Source organism: Bos javanicus, chromosome 9, assembly GCF_032452875.1.
Source record: "Bos javanicus breed banteng chromosome 9, ARS-OSU_banteng_1.0, whole genome shotgun sequence".
Lineage (NCBI taxonomy): Eukaryota > Metazoa > Chordata > Mammalia > Artiodactyla > Bovidae > Bos > Bos javanicus.
This window is the reverse complement of record NC_083876.1, coordinates 17,479,093-17,501,501: the sequence shown is the minus strand read 5'-3', so window position 1 is coordinate 17,501,501 and position 22,409 is coordinate 17,479,093. Positions and strand designations below refer to the sequence as shown.

At 43.2% G+C, this 22,409-nt stretch overlaps 1 protein-coding gene across 3 annotated transcripts in view; it reads right to left on the bottom strand.

Moving 5' to 3' along the window:
• MEI4 (meiotic double-stranded break formation protein 4) overlaps positions 1-22,409 on the bottom strand; it is a 251,998-nt gene that overhangs the window by 166,572 nt on the left and 63,017 nt on the right. For all 3 annotated transcript variants that reach the window (XM_061427259.1, XM_061427258.1, XM_061427260.1), the window contains exon 3: positions 2,297-2,829. In XM_061427259.1, coding sequence (XP_061283243.1) covers positions 2,297-2,829 — 533 coding nt within the window. The remainder of the gene's footprint in view (positions 1-2,296; positions 2,830-22,409) is intronic.

Sequence of the window (22,409 nt, the reverse complement as noted above, 5' to 3'; positions counted from 1 at the left end):
GGCCAAAGTATTGGAGTTTCAGCTTTAGCACCAGTCCTTCCAATGCAGTACCTTTCAAAATGTCAAAAACTAAATTGTAAAGTTTTCTATAATATTGATCAAATTAACACCTTAATAGAGAGGAAAAGAACAGATGGATGTGCAACAAACTGGATTATGAGTTCAACAATGTCAGAGTTTGGAAAATTCAGGTAAAGTGCTATGTTGTACAAAAACCCTGAGCATTAGATGGTGACAAGGGAACAAACATGGGACAGAGAGCTGCCAACAAAAACAAGGTCCAACAACCCTGTGAGCCTTTTACCCAGTTAAATATCATAAATAAGTCAGATGGACCTCTTGGTCTCCTCTTTGATATTTTTAGTAGTCAACTATAAAGGATTAAAATGTGAAGGCATTTACAAACAAAGGACCAGATATTGGGGAAGATAGCAAAGTTATGCAAAAAAGAAGCTCTCTATTATGTCTCAAGAGCCAAGCAACAAAACAATTTCAGGTTACCTGAAATGTTACTTGCAATAAAAGAATCCCTGAGTCAACCTTTGAAACCCATTTAAAATAAACAAGGGAAGCAAATATATATATATATATATATATATATATATATATATAATAAAGCCATACTATTACTAGGAAGCATCACTATGAACAAAGCTGGTGGAGGTGATGGAATTCCAGTTGAGCTATTTCAAATCCTAAAAGATGATGCTGTTAAAGTGCCGCACTCAATATACCAGAAAATTTGGAAAACTCAGCTGTGGCCACAGGACTGGAAAAGGTCAGTTTTCATTTCAATCCCAAAGAAAGGCAATGGCAAAGAATGCTCAAACTACTGCACAATTGCACTCATCACACACACTAGTAAACTAATGCTCAAAATTCTACAAGCCAGGCTTCAACAGTACATGAACCATGAACTTCCAGATGTTCAAGCTGGATTTAGAAAAGCAGAGGAATCAGAGATCAAATTGCCAACATCCACTGGATTATCGCAAAAGCAAGAGAGTTCCAGAAAAACATCTACTCTGCTTTATTGATGACACCAAAGTCTTTGACTGTGTGGATCACAACAAACTATGGAAAACTCTTAAAGAGATGGGAATACCAGACCACATGACCTGCCTCCTGAGAAATATGTATGCAGGTCCAGAAGCAACAGTTATAACTGGACATGGAACAACAGACTGGTTTCAAATAGGAAAAGGAGTATGTCAAGGCTGTATACTGTCACCCTGCTTATTTAACTTATGTACAGAATACATCATGAGAAACGCTGGGCTGGAGGAAGCACAAGCTGGAATAAAGACTGTCAGGAGAATTATCAATAACCTCAGATATGCAGATGACACCACCCTTATGGCAGAAACTGTAGAAGAACTAAAGAGCCTCTTAATGAAAGTCAAAGAGGTAAGTGAAAAAGTTGGCTTAAACTCAACATTCAGAAAACAAAGATCATACCATCCGGTCCTATCACTTCATGGCAAATAGATGGGGAAACAGTGGCTGACTTTATTTTGGGGGGCTCCAAAATCACTGAAGATGGTGACTGCAGCCATGAAATTAAAAGACACCTGCTCCACAGAAGGAAAGCTATGACCAACCTAGACAGTGTACTAAAAAGCAGAGACATACAGTCATGTATGGATGTGAGAGTTGGACTATAAAGAAAGCTGAGTGCCAAAGAATTGATGTTTCTGAACTGTGGTGTTGGAGAAGACTCTTGAGAGTCCCTTGGGCTGCAAGGAGATCCAACCAGTCCATCCTAAAGGAGATCAGTCCTGGGTATTCTTTGGAAGGACTGATGTTGAAGCTGAAACTCCAATTCTTTGGCCACCTGACGTGCAGAACTGACTCACTGGAAAAGACCCTGATTCTGGGAAAGATAGAAGGTGGGAAAAGAAGGGGACGACAGAGGATAAGATGGCTGGATGGCATCACTGACTCGATGGACATGAGTTTGAGCAAGCTCCAGGAGTTGGTGATGGACTGCAAAGCCTGGCGTGCTGCAGTCCATGGGGTCGCGAAGCGTCAGACACAACTGGGCAACAGAATGACAAAAACAAAGTGGAGAAGCACAAGCTTAAAGCACAGGCACCTACACAGAGAAAAAAGCCATTACATCAGAAGCTAAAGCTGGATGTTGAGGCAAAGTCAGAGCTGCAGATGGCTAAAAGCAATGTCCAACTGGAGACTCTGGGTCATGAGGCCAAGTGACCGCAACAGGCACTACCCACTTGGTGTGCTCACCCAAATCACTGACATGGTATTTCATACATAAAAGAAATGAACTACTTACCCGATTGATATGGTTGTTCCTTAAAATAACCTGAAGCAGGGTCTTCTCAAACTCTTCCAACTTTGTGGAACACTTTCTAAGAATATGTTCAGATAAGTTACAATGACCAATCAGTCTAGCTAATGTTTCAATAGCTTCTATCCAAAAGCTTGAACAAGGAAGTTTGGGTGCTCGGTAAAAAGCAATCAAGCCATCCAGCAACTGAAAAATAGAATCCGATATTGTGGAAGAGGCATTTTCAAAGTGGCTTAAGTCTGTTTTCAGATACTCTGACTCAGTCAAGTTCTTCAGTCCAAGCAGATGTTGCAAGAAGTGCATGTGAGAAGTCAGAGGCTCTTCTGGGGGAGCACAAGGTCTACTCCCAATGGGCAGCGATGAGAAGGGGGTGGGGATCTGGCTCTCCCCAAAGCACTGGGGCGTCTCTGAGGGCGTCTGCTGCTCACTTGATAAATAACACCCAGAATCTTCCAGCAGAGTTGGTGTATTTTCAGAACTTTTAGGTTCCTGAGCCTGCAATTGGGAAGATGGATCTCCTGAAACGGAAGAGAATATAAGTGTTATCTTTTTGTGGCTAACATTTCTTCAAACTAGAGACTGACTTTTCTAACTCAGAACACTAAATGAAGCATGAAATACATTATTAGACATCTGAGAAGCAGTAGTGTAAAAATTACATGGAGAAGAAATGTGAATGAAATTGCTTGGACTGACTATAGAAAAGTTGTATATCTGGGAGAAAGCACGGGTGATTAACCCCGCATATTGTCAGGTCGCTATCTTTCATCAAGGCCATGCCTGAAAGACACAGAAGAGAGCCCACAAAACCGGACAGAAGTCACCATCTAGTACAGATTCCAACAGGTACCTGCAAAATAACACGTATATCTACGAAAATAGGAAGACCACTGCACATCCCACCCAGGTTAGGTCAGTGCCTCCTGGAAGAGGTAACAGAACTAATTTATAAGACATAAGCAGGAGTTCCAAGTTAAAAGTTCGAGGAACAGGGAAAAGAGCAGAGAATTTCACTGACCAAAGGGTCAGTGAAATGCACAGACTTAAAAAGGCAAAGCAAATCACTGTACTTATAAGAACCCACCAGTAGTTTCATGTTCCTTTTACAGAAAATATAAGGCAAGAGATTAAATCAGACATATACATAGAGCCCAAACCACAAAAAAATCTTAAAAGAGATAGTAAGAACTTCAGAATTCATACATTCTGTATAATTGTATTTAAAATTGTATTAATGTGTATTAATATGTAGAGTGAGTGCAATTTGGAGAAATTATGTATATATGCACACATAGACTTTAGTTTTTTGGGCTCCAAAATCACTGCAGATGGTGACTGCAGCCATGAAATTAAAAGACACTTACTCCTTGGAAGGAAAGTTATGACCAACCTAGATAGCATATTGAAAAGCAGAGACACTACTTTGCCAACAAAGGTCCGTCTAGTCAAGGCTATGGTTTTTCCAATAGTCATGTATGGATGCGAGAGTTGGACTGTGAAGAAAGCTGAGTGTCGAAAAATTGATGCTTTAGAACTGTGGTGTTGGAGAAGACTCTTGAGAGTCCCTTGGACTGCAAGGAGATCCAACCAGTCCATTCTGAAGGAGATCAGTCCTGGGTATTCTTTGGAAGGATTGATGCTGAAGCTCCAATACTTTGGCCACCTCATGCGAAGAGCTGACTCACTGGAAAAGACCCTGATGCTGGGAGGGATTGGGGGCAGGAGGAGAAGGGGACAATAGAGGATGAGATGGCTGGATGGCATCACCGACTCAATGGACATGAGTTTGAGTAAACTCCAGGAGTTGGTGACGGACAGGGAGGCCTGGCGTGCTGTGAGTCATGGGGTCGCAAAGAGTCGGGCACGACTGAGCGACTGAACTGAAATGAGTTGAACTGAAACCTAATATAGAAAAAAAATAAACAACTTATATATATGCATGTATATTTGTTTATAATTATCCAAGAATATGTATCTATATCTGTATTTATATATATTCACACATATATGTGAATGTGTATGAATATATATATATATGTATGTGTATGTATGTGTGTATGTCATAGATCTTTGAAACTATATATATATATAAAACCACCATAATCAGCTGAGATATACTGCAGTTCAAAGCTTAACTTAGTAACTTTATGTAACTCTTTGGCAGAGATGTCATTATAAACACAAAAAGGTTGTTGTTTGTGAAATGATTATCAGGAAAAGTGGTGACTGCAGCCATGAAATTAGAAGACACTTGCTCCTTGGAAGGAAAGCTGTGACAAACCTGGACAGCGTATTAAGAAGCAGAGACATCAGTTTGCCAACAAAGGTCCGTACAGTCAAAGGTATGGTTTTTGCATTAGTCATGTACGAGTGTGAAGAATTAAGAGCATAAAGAAGGGATGAGGACTGAAGACTTGATACATTTAAACTGTGGTGCTGAAGAAGGCTCCTGAAAGTCCCTTGGACTGCAAGGAGATCAAAGCAGTCAATCCTAAGGGAAATCAGTCCTGAATATTCATTGGAAGGACTGATGCTGAAGCTGAAGCTCCAATACTTTGGCCACCTGATGAGAACTGACTCATTGGAAAAGACCCTGATGCTGGGAAAACCTGAAGGCAAAAGGTGAAGGGGGCAGCCGAGGATGAGATGGTTAGATAGCATCACCAACTCAATGGACATGAATGAGTCTGGCGTGCTACAGTCCATGCAGTGGCAAAGAGTCAGACACAACTGAGTGAGTGACCAACAACAAAAACATACCCACAATATTGAAATCACTGAACATCCTTCAGCACACTCATGTATCTATAAAACCATTTTCGGTAATACTGATGTCAGCAGCGGAAGCAGGAACGGGACAACAAACAGTGTGACTCAGGGAAGCAAAATGATCATCTTTTCATATCACAGATTGTTCTATGGGTTCTGTGAAGAGCACATTGAAGGACTCAATCAGACACTGAAGATCAGTTCAAAGTGGCCTCTGTGATGTCAGGTGATGAATGAAATGAACCAAGAAGTTGCAGTGGAAAACTAGAAAGGAAGGGACTGAGCAGGGAAAGAAGCACCAATGGAAGGCAGCTGATGGACCGGATGCAGAGGTCGGAGTGGACTAGGAATACACGCATCCTGTGCTTCTGACTTAGGTGCCTGGGTAGACGATGGTGCTACCAACTGAATAGTTCAAATACAGACAGGAAGGGGCTTAGGAGAAACACTGAGAACTTGGAAGCAACCAGAGGAAATCTAGGCTGAGACATTCACCTAGAAATTAGCCACAGAAGCCAAAGGATGTGGAAAAGGTCTAGACTGCAAAGACACTTTAGGAGTCAGCAGTGTGCGGCGGGGGTGGTATTGGAAGGCATGGTTACAAAGCTCCAAGAGGGACCCTGAGGAATGTCAATCTGAGGGCTGAGTGGAGAGAACAGCCATCAAGGAGACAGAGAAGGGGCAATTGAAGAGGTACAGGAAGAAAAACAACAGTGTCATGAAAGCCAAGTGAAGAGTTTCAAGGAGGAATTACATGCAGGTGGGAATAAAGTACTAATAAAACATCTGTCAGAATTACCAGTTAAAAAATCACCCACGATCACGTCCTGAGCAGTTTTCAGTCAGCTGGGGTGGTGAAGTGAACGTCAGAGTGAATGGGAAAGTCACAAACACAGGGAAGGGTGGCCAAGGCTCATGAGGACCTGGGCAGGAGAGCTTGACAGGGGAGCAGCTGCCAGTGAACATGGTAGGACATACTGGGAAAAAAAGAAACTCGAGCAATTATAGATTAAGATGGAAAAAAAACAAACCCAATAAGCAAAAGCTACAGCTAGGACAGAAAATAAAACTGGCAGGTGGGGGCATAGCCAGTGAGCAGGTGAGAGATGGAGTCAAGGACCCACAGAAGGGCAATGTTTCCTGATGAAGAAGGACTTTTTTACCCCGAGGCTGAAGGAAGTAGGATGAGAATGCACAGGGATATAAAAAATAGCCCTGACACATAGGAAATTAAAGGAGACCTCACCCAACAATCATTTTTTTTTTTTAGTTGGAAACAGGTGAACACTAGTTAAACGGGGCAGAAGAACAAATGGTAAGCAGCATTCTCTCCCTGCCCCACCACATACCTGAAATCTAAATCATTGCTCCTTTGTCCTTCAGTAAAATTTGAAGCTGATGAGGCTGAACCAGAGGAGAGTGCTTCAGTTCAGAGGGCATTCATTTAACAAGTGTCTACTGTGACCCCCACAAATGTGCAAAGATGAGATTGTGAATTATCACTACAAAATCTGTACTCCAAGTTAGGGAGGTGATGAGGCAAATTCACAAATGTGCTGGTACCCAGAATGGTGGACTGCCAGCAACAGTTTAACTGCATGCTGCTATCTCTGCGTTACAACCAGCAGATGGCATGGTCATTTTAAGCTGACAGACACTTTCGTTTTCTTATAAGCAAGGATAAAATAACCTCTCAAGACATCCATCTTACTCCTCACAAAAGTAGAGCAGAGGGTACTATGGTAATTCTTCAGGTAGATTACATATTTCTTTCAGGGAACTCAAAATAGTTCTCTGCTAAGAAAGTGAACATAAGTTTAAATTTTTCATTAACCTACTCAATTTTCCATCAACGTAAGCTAACTTCATGGGTGATGATTTCGGGAAGAGTTATAAAACGAATTCTCCCAACAAGTAAGTTGAGAGGCAAAAGCTGCTTTCTTGTTTCTGCTTCCCCATCCCTCCTCACTGGTAAGCCTCTGGGCAAGTCACAACCACACCATCTAATCTCCAGGTGCTCAAAAATGCAAATCTGAGGGCCACAGTTCTAACCATGCACGTGGTTCTCATGACAGGAATTGTTGTTGTTCAGTCACTAAGTAGTGTCCGACTCTTTGCGACCCCATGGACCGCAGCACACCAGGCTTCCCTGTCCTGCACCATCTCCCAGAGCTTGCTCAAACTCATGTCCATTGAGTCAGTGATGCCATCCAACCATCTCATCCTCTGTCATCCCCTTCTCCTCCTGCCCTCAATCATTCCCAGTACCAGGGTCTTTTCTAATGAGTCAGTTCTTGGCATCAGGTAGCCAAAGTATTGGAGCTTCAGCATCAGTCCTTTCAATGAATATTCAGGGTTGGCTTCCTTTAGGATGGACTGGTTGGATCTCCTTGCATAATTCGAAAGCATTGTGACAGGATTACACAAAACAGAACACCACTGTTTCTGCCGGTGTGTTTCTGTGCTTTCAGAAAAGTGACAAGGGCATATGCTGGAGAATCCCACCTGTGTGGACCCCACATAGGGAGCAGACTCTCAGTGTCCTACAGGGATGCCTGGCTCCAGGGGCGGATCACGCTGACGTGGGACACAGTGAGGCTCACAGTCTGAACCTCATGCTACCAAAGAGAAGAAGAGAATCTTTTATTCATATGTCACTTTACAAAGTGGTTTCAGGAACTAATTCAACTGATGTTCAGAGCAACCCTGGAAGGTTACGTGGCTATCCCAAATTTACCAATAAGGATGTAAGCACAGGCTGAACTTGAGGAAGAGGCTGGAGAAAAGCCACAGGAAGTACAAGGGAAACCAAGCCCTCCATCTCAACGCCTGCCAACCATGGCAGAGGTCTGTGTGTTTCCATACCAGATTCTGGACATTTCCACGACAGCATTCACCAACTTCTATATGTTTCCCACTTGTTCATGAGTTCCCAGATGGCAGTTCTGTCTCTGGTCATATTTGTGGCCCCCTACAGAGTAATGTTCTCATCTGCAGAAGACACCCTGTGCCTTCTTGCGTGTGCTCAGTCGCTCAGTCATGTGCAGCTCTGTGACCCCATGGACTGCAGCCCACCAGGCTCCTCTGCATACGGAATTTTCAGGCAAGAAATACTAGAGTGGGTTGCCATTTCCTACTCCAGGGGATCTTCCTGACTCAGGGATCGAACCCTCGTCTCTTGCATCTCCTGCACTGGCAGGAGGATTCTTTGCCACTGTGCCACCTGGAAAGCCCAGAAGATGCCTTATCACGGGAAATGCTTAGTGGGACAACCTGCTGCTCACTGAGACAGATCTCCTCTGACCCTACAGTATTCACAGCGCACCATGATCTTACACCAAACCACAACAATTATGTATGTACATAAGAAAGATCAGACAGAAGAGATAGACAAAAAGTGTGTGGTTCTTCCAAAAATAACACATAATGTCTCAGAGTACTTGTTAACAAGAGCCAATAATTTACTTTTTATAATATTTACTACCTCTGATAACCAATTAATATATTCTCCCATTTGTCCTCAGTAATGAAACTTTTAAGAACACAAACAGTATTTGCATTGGAAACCAACAGTTTCATGAGGGATATCCCTCATTGCCTAATAAGTAAAGTAAATAATAGTGGGCAAATGTTACTATTGTATATATCCTTATAAAACGGAAAAGAGAAAAGGGGGGAAAACTTTCCTACAGAGAATTAAACATTTTCAGTGATAATGAATATTAACAGGTTACAGTCTTGCAACAGTTATAAATAAGACTATTCATAGACAAGTTTTTTAAATGTCCATCCTTCTTTGGGTAACACAGAACATGAAAACCGAGAATACCCCTCTTTAAATGAATTTTCCGTAACCACAGATTCCACTCATTGGCTTATATGACTTTTCTCAACATAAATCTCAAAGCACGGCTAACAAAGCATTGTATCCAAAGGAAAGGAAAGGAAATGAAGCCATGCTCCTGAAACTTTCTGTAATTCTTTTTCCAGGAGGCATTAAGGTAAAGCAGAAATTAGAGATGCTTTTTTCTTAATTTCTTATTAGGCTGAAGGGACTGAGGACTGTAATCTCCCTCCAAGTCACTGGATATGATATAATTAACGTGTGTTATCAGATTTAAAACAGATAATAAACTACACACACATAAGCTGATCAATCACAGTCTAGTACACATGAAATACAAATAAACATTATCATTATTAAAAGTTATAGGTATTAAGAAATCTAAATCATGCTAAAGTGTGAAATCACATACAAAAATACATGAAATAAGATAGCAATTAAAACTACACATTTGCTTTAAAAAACATTCTGTAGTCTCTCCCGTACATTAGAGCCCACAGACTTGATATTCCACTTTACTGGGCCCTTGCCTCTTTCACTTCCTTGCAGTTGGTAATTTCCACTTTCACTCCGCTCACCATTTGAGAGTGGATCACAAGCACACTTAACAAACCATAGCCAGTGCCCTCCTTGCACATGCCGGGCCCTAGAAACGACCACCCCCAAACAGGAAATACATTTTCTGCTGCCCCCAAAACAGTCACGTTCCACTTCAATTTTTCATGCCTTTCCTCATCCATTTCCACAGTTCCTACTTCATTTATAAAATCAGGCCAATGGAACCAGCGGCTTAAAATGCATCTTTCTGTTCATCCTACAAACACCATGAACTTTATATGTATAAAAACGAACAAGTCATCTTCACGCAGTGCACACACTGACATACAGTGCACATGTGCCCCACACACTATCCATGTCAGCCGACAGCAGGACTGTCCCTCCAGTCACCAGGCCGCTGGAAAGGGAGCATCCTCACCCCATCGCTGCTCCATCCCCCACGCACACCGGAAGGCCATGTTATGCCAGGTCTATGTTCCGCGTGTGTGTAGTCAGGACGCTTCAAGGAAACAGGACCAACAGGACAGAGAGAGAGTGACAAAGAAATAAATTTCTTACGTGGAACTTGCTTGTGCAAGTATGGAAGCTGAGCATTTCCAAGACCTCAAGTCAGCAAGGAGACCCAAGAGTGTAGTTCCAGTCCAGCTATGAAGCCCCAGAATCAGGAGAGCTGACCGTGCGCATTCCCATCTGACATTCAGCAGGTTCCAGACCCAGGAGGGGCCAAGGTTCCAGTTCAGTGCGAGTTTAAAGGCCGGGGCACACTGACGTCCCAGCTCAGAACCAGTCAGGCAGGAGGGCTTCTCTCTTACTCGGCCTTTCTGTTCTCAGGGGGTGAGCACAGCAGATCAGTCCCGTCCACACCAGGGAGATCACGCCGCTTCACTCCACCTACTGACTCAGACGTTAGTCTCAGTTACAAACACCCTGACAAATGCATCACAACCAAGTTTTGACCAAATGTCTAGGCACCCAGTGGCCCAGCCATGTTGACACATGAAATGAACCATCAAATCCGTGTCTTGAGTTTTCTCCAGTTCCTTCCACCAGCACCAGCCCCTGTGCCGATTCATACCCTATACTGCCCTGATTGACCCGCCTGCCTCTGGTTAGTTTTGCCCTCCTCTAGGCTCCATCAGGAAAGTCAGTCTTATAAAATGCTAGCTTGATCACAAGACTCTCGTCCTTAACACCGCCCCAGGGCTTCCCTTACCTGACATAACAGTGTCCTCTCAGATCCTCAGCATGACCCACAAAACCACTCTGGCCACTTTCCCAGCCTCACTTTCATCCTCATTGTATTTACATGCAAGCAAATTTAAACCGGGAAATCCCATGGACAGAAGAGCCTAGTGGGCTACAGCCATGGGGTCGCAAAAGAGTCGGACACAGCTTAAGAGACTAAACAACAACAACAGATACTAAACCACTTACAGTTCACTGGAACACACCGAACTAATTCACACAACCATGAATTCGCACAAGGTGTTCTCACCGCTGCCTGGTATGTGCTTCTACTATAACCCAGAGAAGGACGGATTCTGAAAACCCTCCTCCAAAATCCTCTGGGAAGCCCTCACTGCTCTCCCCAGGGCCAGGAAATCACTCCCAGTCTGGGCATCTTTCACTTTGCTTCTATTACCACACTCATCAACCTGTTCTGAATTTATAGTGACTCAGTAACAGAAGCCAGAGATTCTTGAGGGTAGACATAGAGTTTCCTAATTCAGGTATTTCTGTCCACTGATGCCTGCCCTCCTACATACTGAGTCTGAATATTTGTTGAATACTGTTATTGTTCAGTCAGTCATGTCCAACTCTTTGTGATCCCGTGGACTGCAGCACACCAGGCTTCCCTGTCCTTCACCATCTCAAGAAGTTTGCTCAAATTCATGTCCATTGAGTCAGTGATGCTGTATAACCATCTCATTCTCTGCTGCCCCCTTCTTTTTTTGCCTTCAATTTTTCTCAGCATCAGGGTCTTTTCCAAGGAGTCGGCTCTTCTCATCAGGTGGTCGAAGTACTGGAACTTCAGCTTCAGCATCACTTCTTCCAATGAATATCCAAAGTTGATTGTCTTTAGGATTCATTGGTTTGATCTCCTTGCTGTTCAAGGAACTCTCAGGAGTCTTCTCCAACACCACAGTTTGAAAGCATTAATTCTTTGATGCTCAGCCTCCTTTATGGTCCAACTCTCACATCCATACATGACTACTGCAAAAACCATAGCTTTGACTATATGGACCTTTGTCGGCAAAGTGGTGTCTCTGCTTTTGAATATGCTGTCTAGGTTTGTCAAAGCTTTCCTTCCAAGGAGCAAGCATATGTTAATTTCATTGCTGCAGTCAGTGTCTGCAGTGATTTTGGAGCCCAAGAAAATAAAATTTGTCACTGCTTCCACTGTTTCCCATATTTGCCATGATGGGACTGGATGCCAAGATCTTAGTTTTTTTTTTTCATGTTGAGTTTCAAGCCAGCCTTTTCATTCATCTCTTTTAGCCACATAAGAGGCTCTTTAGTTCCACTTCACTTTCTGCCATTAGAGTGGTGTCATCTGCATGTCTGAGAGTGTTGATATTTCTCCTAGCAATGTTGATTCCAGCTTGTGCTTCATCCAGCCTGGCATTTTGCATGAATGCATAGAAGTTAAATAAGCAGGGTGACAATATACATCCATAACATACTCCTTTCCCAGTTTTGAACCAGTCTGTTGTCCTATGTCCGGTTCTAACTGTTGCTTCTTGACCTCCATACAGATTTCTCAGGAGACGGGTAAGGTGGTCTAGTACTCCCATCTGTGAGAATTTTCCAGTTTGTTGGGATCCACACAGTCAAAGGCTTTAGTGTACTCAATGAAGCAGAAGTAGATGTTTTTCTGAAACTTCCTTGCTTTCTCCATGATCCAACAAATGTCAGCAATTTGATCTCTTGTTCTTCTGCTTTTTCTAACCCAGATTGTATCAATACACCTGGAAGTTCTTGGTTCAGGTACTTCTGAAACCTAGCTTGAAGGATTTTGAACATATCCTTGCTAGTATATGCAATGACCGCAATCATATGGCAGCTGGAATACTTTCGGCATTGTCTTTCTTTGAGATTGGAATGAAAAGTGACCTTTTCCATTCCTATGGCCACTGCTGAGTTTTCCAAATTTGCTGACATATTGAGTACAGCACTTTAACAGCATCATCTTTTAGGATTTGAAATAGCTCAGCTGGAATTCCATCAACTCCACTAGCTCTGTTTGTAGTGATGTTTCCTAAAGCACACTTGACTTCACACTCCAGGATGCCTGGATCTAGGTGAGTGACCACATCACAATGGTTACCCCAGTCATTAAGACCTTTTTTGTATAGTTTTCTGTATATTCTTGACACTTCTTCTTCTTTTTATTTTTTAGGTTAATACATAATATATATATTTTATTTATTTATTTTACTGTACAACATTGTATTGGTTTTGCCATACATCAACACGCATCCGCCATGGGTGTACACGTGTTCCCCCTCCTGAACCCCCTCCCACCTCCCTCCCCATACCATCCCTCTGGGTCATCCCAGTGCACCAGCCCCAAGCTTCCTGTATCCTGCATAGAACCTGGACTAGCGATTCGTCTCTTATATGATATTATACATGTTTAATGCCATTCTCCCAAATCATCCCCCGCCTCCCTCTCCCACAGAGTCCAAAAGACTGTTCCATACATCTGTGTCTCTTTTGCTGCCTCGCATACAGGGTTGTTGTTACCATCTTTCTAAATTCCATATATATGCGTTAGTATACTGTATTGGTGTTTTTCTTTCTGGCTTACTTCACTCTGTATAATAGGCTCCAGTTTCATCCACCTCATTAGAACTGATTCAAATGTATTCTTTTTAGTGGCTGAGTAATACTCCATTGTGTATATGTACCACTGCTTTCTTATCCATTCGTCTGCTGATGGACATCTAGGTTGCTTCCATGTCCTGGCTATTATAAACAGTGCTGTGATGAACATTGGGGTACACGTGTCTCTTTCAATTCTGGTTTCCTCAATGTGTATGCTCAGCAGTGGGATTGCTGGGTCGTATGGCAGTTCTATTTCCAGTTTTTTAAGGAATCGTCTCACTGTTCTCCATAGTGGCTGTACTAGTTTGCATTCCCACCAACAGTGTAAGAGGGTTCCCTTTTTTCCACACCCTCTCCAGCATTTATTGCTTGTAGACTTTTGGATCACAGCCATTCTGACTGGCGTGAAATGGTACCTCATTGTGGTTTTGATTTGCATTTCTCTGATAATGAGTGATGTTGAGCATCTTTTCATGTGTTGGTTAGCCATCTGTATGTCTTCTTTGGAGAAATGTCTATTTAGTTCTTTGGCCCATTTTTTGATTGGGTCATTTATTTTTCTGGAATTGAGCTGCAGGAGTTGTTTGTATATTTTAGAGTTTAGTTCTTTGTCAGTTGCTTCATTTGCTATTATTTTCTCCCATTCTGAAGGCTGTCTTTTCACCTTGCTTATAGTTTCTTTTGTTGTGCAGAAGCTTTTAAGTTTAATTAGATCCCATTTGTTTATTTTTACTTTTATTTCCAATATTCTGGGAGGTGGGTCATAGAGGATCCTGCTGTGATGTATGTAGAAGAGTGTTTTGCCTATGCTCTCCTCTAGGAGTTTTATAGTTTCTGGTCTTATGTTTAGATCTTTAACCCATTTTGAGTTTATTTTTGTGTATGGTGTTAGAAAGTTTTCTAGTTTCATTCTTTTACAAGTGGTTGACCAGTTTTCCCAGCACCACTTGTGAAAGAGATTGTCTTTTCTCCATTGTATGTTCTTGCCTCCTTTATCAAAGATAAGGTTGACACCTCTTGATCTCTTCTGCTTCTGTTAGGGCTTACTGTTTCTGATATATATACATATATATATATATATATATATATATATATATATATATATATATAAAATGTTGTTGTTGTTGCTAAGTTGTGTCTGCCTCTATACTACCCCATGGACTGAAGCCCACCTGGCTCCTCTGTCCATGAGATTTCCCAGGCAAGAATACTAGAGTGAGTTGCCATTTCCTTCTCCAGGGGATCTTCTTGACTCGACTCAGGGATCAAATTCACTTCTCCTGCATTGGCAGGTGGATTCTTTACCACTGAGTCACCTGGGAAACCTATATATATATAGAAAAAGTTAAATAAAATAGCATATCTTCAAATGCAGTCAAATGTCATCACAGATATATATGTTTTGTCCCTACCATGATTTCTTAACAGTAATAATCACTCACTTGTACTGATGCAGTGAACAATTTATAAAAGAATTATTTTTGCCACCTGGTGGTCAATTTGGAAATGCTACTTTAAAACGCTTCACAATTCATATTCTAATAGACGATTATCACTTTAAAGCAATTGTTCGACTTCTACTTCTGGAAGGATATATTTTAGCTTATTGCAAAGCACATTTAAGACATTCTGACCGAGAAAAGACTGCAGTTTTTTTGTCTTTTTTTTGTTTGTTTGTTTTCTTTTTAGATTCTTTTCCCATACAGGCCAGTACAGAGTACTGAGAATAGAATTCCCTGAGCTATACAGCAGGTTCTTATTAGTTACCCATTCCATATATAGTAGTGGGTATATGTCAGTCCCAATCTCCCAATTTATCCCTCCCAGGCTGCATCTTTATTTAAAACCACACGAGAAGCCTGCATCACAATTTAACTTTGAATACACCATGAGAGACCGTAATATCAAATGCATGAGATTACAGACTAACGAAATAACTGTCTCAGCTGAATTGCGTTCACTGAGATTCACAAAACAAAACAGCGTGTTTTTGTGTCTGGCTGGTTCAGGACTATGTGAGTGTATAGTTTCTCCTGAGTTCAGATGCTCAAACTCTGGGCTTTCCTGGTTATCCCCATCTCTTTCCTTCAAGCCATCTTCTAGTTCCCCAAATAAACCATCCACATGCCCGCACCTTTGGCTTTCTCCCCTTGTTCCAATCTCCTGGACATCCCTGCCTTTCCTACAGCCTCAAAGAATTCCTCTGGGCAGAAGAGTCTTAGATCTCTATCTCCAATCCTACTCCTCCACCAAGCTCAATCTCCTAGGTAAATCAATATTACTTGACCTCAGGACTAAACCACAAATGTCCAAAACAAATCATCACCTTCGCCTATACCTGGTACAACCTCCAAAGAAGGCTGCTGCTGCTCTCTGTCCAACACTGGAACCTCTTGCTTGATCCCCTTCTACATTCCACTGACAAATAATATAACCCTGCCTCACCCTTCTGTTCCTTGGAATTGCTGGCTTTTACAGTTAAAAGTGTACATGTTTCCTCTGCCTGGGTTGCTTTCTCCCCAACCCAACCCCAATTTTCTCATGGCAGGCTCCCCGTTATCATTCAAGTGTCTTTTAAAATGGCACTTCTTCAAGGAGGCCTTCCCTGACCAATCCAATCTAAAGCTATCACCAGACTGGTCTCTGTCACATCTCCCTGTTTTAATTCTCTGCATCTCACTTGTTACTGTCTGACCACCTTCTGCTGCTGAAATCTGTCTCACTCACAAGAATATGGGTTCTACGAGAGTCTGACTGCCTGGAATACTAAGAACTCAATAAATTATTATTACTCAATAAATAAAACCCTTTTTATACCATGTCTTTATTTCTATGCCAAAACAATTCATACAAGACCTGGGCTATGACAGTGACTTCTCTGTCTCCAATCTCCTCCCTCCTCAAACAATTCTAAACACGGCTGCCCAATTACTCTTTCTGAATAATCTTATCCTTCAGGTCACCTAAATGAAGCACTCTCAGAAAGTATACTGCTTGGCACATGCATGGCACACACCCAATAAATGCTAGTTTCCCTTCTATTCTCCTGCTGGAAAATCTCCAAAGGCCTCATACTGCCTACAAACAAAGTATCTTTTCCACTGGCTGTCACATCTGTTATTAATAGGCTCCAATCTAGTTTTTCATCTTATTTTCCAGAATAACTCTTCATGCTCTGCATGCCACAGTCAAATTAAACCATGTGCCAGTAGATTCTTATGTCCTTAGTTTACACTGTTCCTTGCCTGAAATGCTCCAGCATCCATAACTTTCTAAATCCACCCATCCTTCAAGGTCAGTATCTTCCTCCAAAAAAAGTCCTGGTTCTCTAAAGCGAAATAATCACTTACCCTCTCCTCTGATGATCAATCTCTGGACCACAGGGTCTCACTGGGTGTGATCCGTGATATGGTTTTGCCCCCTGCAGCAGACTGTGTGATCTCCTGGGCAGGGTTCAGGCCTTATCACTCTAATCCTCACACTGTTTGTACCTGACTGCTAGTGAAGAAAAGGGGCTGAATAAGTGAACAGAAGAATTTCTCCAAAAGGAAAAGAATTACTGGGATAAAATTAGGAGCTGATAAGAAGAATTAACTTCTCTCTGGATGCAGCCATTTTGGGGCACAGTCCAGGGAACAAGCAGTGCCCTAACTCTACTTCCTAACAAATGGGAAGTATCAGGTTGAGAGGTGGTGGACATTTCTACTGATGCCAATGTCATAGCCCAACAGAGAAACATCAAAACCATGAAAACACAACCCATTATCAAGTGAACCAATGACTCCACCAGCATAACGTCCACTAGTCAGGGTGTGGATTCTCTGAACACCATGAGAATGACTGACATTCACAATATACCACACTCATTGGCCTCCCAGAACCATGGAGGCCAAACCGCATAGCTCTCTACCATCTCACCGGTGTTCCCTTTCCTTTGATCTCCAAGCTCTCCTTGGCCAAGCCTCTTCCAAAAGAACTTGCCTGAATGTGTCTCCCACCAGACCGCTGAAGGCCCTGCTATGACTTCCACTCTTGGCCCCAGGGCTCCAGCTGCTCACAGACAAGCTGCTGAGACAGCACCCAGGGCGGGCTCGGTCCCCCAGCCCCCTTGCTAGAAAACAGGCTGGCATTCATTTTCACTAGATGTGTCCACTTCATTTTATCAGAAATTAGGAGCACTGAGATCTTTTACCCAACCTACATGACCACAAAGGGAACATTCTAAATGCATGTTGTCCTAGGCTCAGCGTTTCCATGGGAGGACTCCAGGAATCTGATTTCACATGAACATCTCAGAGGGGTCCCATAACTGAGTGAATCCCAAAGGAAAGGCTTTGCTTCTCCCATATCATGCCCTTGGCCTGCTGAGTTAAGGTTTTTTTGCTGGGCTCTGAGAGGTTACACTGAACAATCTTACACCAGTGAGTTTCAACCTTGCCTGCGTGTTACAGTGACTTGCACACCAGACCACACCCCATGCCAAGGACATCAATCTCCAGGCAGGGCTGGAGGCCAGATATCAACTTTTTTTTTTTTTTTTAAAGTTCCCCAGGGCTTCCCTCGGAGAAGGCAATGGCACCCCACTCCAGTACTTTTGCCTGGAAAATCCCATGGATGGAGGAGCCTGGTGGGCTGTAGTCCATGGGGTCGTGAAGGGTCAGACACGACTGAGCGACTTCACTTTCACTTTTCACTTTCATGCATTGGAGAAGGAAATGGCAACCCACTCCAGTGTTTTTGCCTGGAGAATCCCAGGGACGGGGAAGCCTGGTGGGCTGCAGTCCATGGGGTTGCACAGAGTTGGACACAACTGAAGCGACTTAGCAGCAGCAGCAGCAGCAGGGCTTCCCCATTGGTTTGGATGGTAAAGAATCTGCCTGCAATGCAAGAGACCTGGGTTCAATCCCTGGGTCAGGAGGATCCCTTGGAGAAGGGAATGGCTACCCACTCAAGTATTCTTGCCCAAAGAATTCCATGGACAGAGGAGCCTGGCAGGCTACAGTCTAACACATTACTACTGGTGATTCTAACTTCAGGACCACAGCCTTAGATGAATTCCTGCTTGCTCTGCTTTCTTAGGAGAGCAGGTGAGTGACCTGCACCCGCTTCATACCATCTCCACTACCAGCTTCCAGCCTTCCCAAAAGGCCTTTCTCCTTCCTCTCTACACATTCGTGTTTAATTCATGGTGAATCTTTCAAAATTATTTTGGAATTCCACTCCCTTTTCAAGGTTCACCTTTGCCACTGAATGTTCTCTTTGGCAAAGGGAAGGGCCTCATATATTCCAGCAGTCTGACGGGCACTGCCCTATGGACTGCAGCCTCAGGCTCTCCCCAGTGCCCTGTCTCGTTTCCCATTGACATTCTCCACTCAGTAGCCAGGGCACGAAGCTCACAACTCCCACTCAGGGCCAACCAAAGGCTTCCCACTGAACCTGAAGTCCTACCCGCCGGGTCAAGCCCGACACACCCTGTGCTTCTGCCCTGCCTCTGGCCTCTCCCGGCCCTCTCCTCCTCACTCACCCTGCCCCCCAGATACAATGGCCACTTTCTGCTCACTCAGCAAGAAGGCTAATTCCTGCCTTGGGGCCATTCGGATGACCCTGCTCCTCCAGGAGTCAGCTCCGATACCTCCTCCTCATGACGTCTCACTGACCGCCATCCCCAGATACTCCATTGCTTCAGCCTGGTTTAGCCTCTCCACATGTTTTAACACGCTCTGAATTTTTCTTGCTTATTGGTTTACTTGTTATTGTCCGTCTCCCCCAAAGGAATATAAATTCCACTTCCTGTTGTTTTCATCACTACTCCAGAAATCACAATTTTTGTGGAATAAACTTATCAATTAATCAATGAGTGAATAAACATGAATAGATAGAACCTGAAACAAACCTATATACATCATGTGTAGGATCTTTACACGTGACGATCTCAGGAGCTCCTGCCTCTCTAAGCAGACACCATAAACTCACCATGGGCAGCAAGTAAACCTTTCCTCCTTTTCCAGCCTTGAAGGTCAAGCACAGTACTGAGTAAATATCATGCTTCAGTATGTTCTTGTTGATATTTCTGGCTATTTTAGATTCTCAGTATTGTATTAAAAATGATATATATATGTGTGTGTGTGTGTGTGTGTGTATATATATATATATATATATATATTATTTTTTTTTTTAACAAACTTTCAGTTACCTGTAATCCTCTGACCCCTGAACGTCTACTTACATTGTCTGCTTACTGTATCACATCTGAAGGAGCACAACAAGGAGTCTCTGATCTTAACTCGCCTTCCAGTGTTTCCCACTTCATTCCCACTCTCCAAGTTACATCCATCTTACAGCGTACCTGTGAATCTGCAATGGCAGGCTTTGCCCAGATGTGACTACTGATCTGTCTGATAACAAGAGTTGGGCACATTTCTGTCTAACTGACATGTACCTGTTGAGATCAAACAGAGACCTCAGCCAGGAAATTGCTACAGAGATGCTCCAGGTCTAAGCTGCATCTCTGGGGAAAAGGCTTCCTCCAACTAGAATATCTCCTAAAGCCTGCCTTAGATGAGCTTTTGGTCCCGGTTTCAAGAGTTTAGTGTATTTGTTAGTTTCTATCGGACATATCAAGACTAGTCTGTGAAATCTAGACTTTATTAAGAATCAATCAAAAGCTTACTGGGCAAGAAGATAATCATCTTCTCCACTAAAACCTTAATGACAATCTCAGACACTAAGGAAACTGCTCTCGATGAAATGGAAGAAAAAAACAAAATTCAGGCAATTTTTCTAGGATCACTTAAAATATGCCCACAGTGGGCAGTTCTACCTTTCAATGTCCTCTAATTCTTATTTATCTCAGAATCAATAACAGTTCAGTCTTTCCCCAGCTAACTGCTAAACAAATATCTTTGGATAACTCAAGCTTCTCCAAGGAAATAATCTCCAAGTATCTTAGGATACATAAAACATTCATAAAATCTGCTTTAATCTTCAGTTCTGATGACTAAAGATAACACTTCTCCCCAATGGGAAAGACTACAGGAAGAGCCATGAAACACCCCGTCCTCCTACTGGGGCCTTTCAGAGCCTCGACGTCTGTCACCTGTTGTCTCCCAGGTTCTGGGAGTCCCCATCAACTCTGGCGACCCAGGTGGGGGCTCAGAAATCCCACTCACGCCCTAGATATCCTTTCTCCCTTCCACACAGAGGTGTCACTCCACCAGGAGTCTAACCGTGGAACTTGCTGGTTCCAAAAAGATATATTTAGATGTTGGTTCTTTACATACATGTTCCTTTTCCCTCTCAAAATGTTAAATGGTTTTGACTTTATAATCAACTAAATCAGTAAATAGCCTATGCATGTATCCCTGTTATCACTGTTAAATAAAAAGTTCTTCCTTCAAACTCCCAAATTTCAAAATCTTGACTCCAACTTTGAGCACACTCCTTTTCTTCTCTCCCTACAGCCAGTTAGTTATTCCATCAGCTGCATTATTTTTGTTTGTTTCAAAATGCATCACTTAGGCACCTTTTCATTCTCCGTGCCAGCGTCCTAGGTCATGTCCTCCCCATTTCATGCTTACAGCACTATCATCTTGTCCTGTCAGGCTTCTCCACCTTCTGACTCTTCCCTTTTCTCTTGTAATCAGCACCTTGCAATGGGATTAACACCAGTCCAAGCATATAGCTTTTGATGTCTCCTCATGACTGGAAAACAAAGCCTCACCACTTCCTAAGAACAACCGTGTCTTCTGGTTGTGGACACACCACCTCCACCTCGGGCTGCCCTTCCCTCCCTGGGCTGTGTTCACCCATTTATTGAAGCTCAACGTGCCCTTTGAGGCTCACATACATGCTCTCTCTTCCCTTAAGTGCTTCCTCATCATGTTATACCTGTTACCTTCTATTAACATCCATGACACCCACTGCCTCCTGCATGTGGATGGTCTTCCATATATATTCAATTACTCTCAGAAAAGTTGCTGCTGAACACAGGAGTGCCTGGTCCCTGAACTAAAAGTACAGTTGTCAATTTCTGCCTTCCTTGACCTCTCGCCTCATGCATTTCCTCATTTTCAAGTTACTGTTTTCATTTGGTTCATGGGACACTAACTTGGGATTTTTCTCCTAATGAATCCTCCTTTTTCCTTTTTCCCAGCTGCTGTGGTTTCAATGTCTGTGTCTCCTCTGAAATCCCTAGGTTGAAAGCCTAAGCCCCATGAGCTGGTTTACAAAGTGAGGCTCTGGGAGGTGAAGAGGTCATGCGGGCGCAGCCCTCCAGAGGGGCTCCGAGTCCTTCCCGAGGGGCCCCTTGCATCATGTGAGGACTCAGTGGGAAGGCGCAAGCTCACACCGGATGACAAGTCTGCTGGCGCCTAGATCTGGACTCATGAGCCTCCCGAAGTGTGAGAAATTCATGCCTGTGTTATGAGCCGCCCCGTTCATGGGAGTTTTGCTGTAATAGCTGGAAGAGATGAAGACCCCAACTTTCCCTCTCACGACTGTTCTGCACCCTGGCTAACACTGAGCTGCTCTCCCGGAGGCCCAGCTCACAGCACTGCCTCTCAGTGCGTCCGTGCAATCTCAGCCCTCTACAGTCTGTCTCAGGCTGAAGTCAGGAGTGTTCTCCCACAACCACACTGGGTCATTCAACCTGTTGAAAACACCGCAACGTGGGTTCCCAAGTATCCAAGAGTCTCTCTCAGAATGGGATCGAAGAACTGACCCTTTCAAAACTCTTCAGGCGACTGCAACGTGCACCCAAGTTTGGAAACCACTCCTCTAGCTGTATTCACCTCCGTGCCTCTGTGGGATGTTTTGTTTTTATCTAGAACAATCTCCTACCCCTTTCTAAACCTACCTATCCTGAGTGACTGCTATCCAAATGCTTCACATTTTCATTCAAATGTCTTCTCTGATGGACAGAGGATCAGATTAGATTCCTCTGAAATAGGCTCCATGGAACCTGTTATTACATATTAACTATCTTCTATTTTTGAACTGCAAACCTCAGTCTTACTTTGTAGCCTAAGCACTCAGCACAGTACCAGGTGCAAGGTGGGTGCCAGAGGTCCCTGCTAAACAGACATTATAACATATTACAAG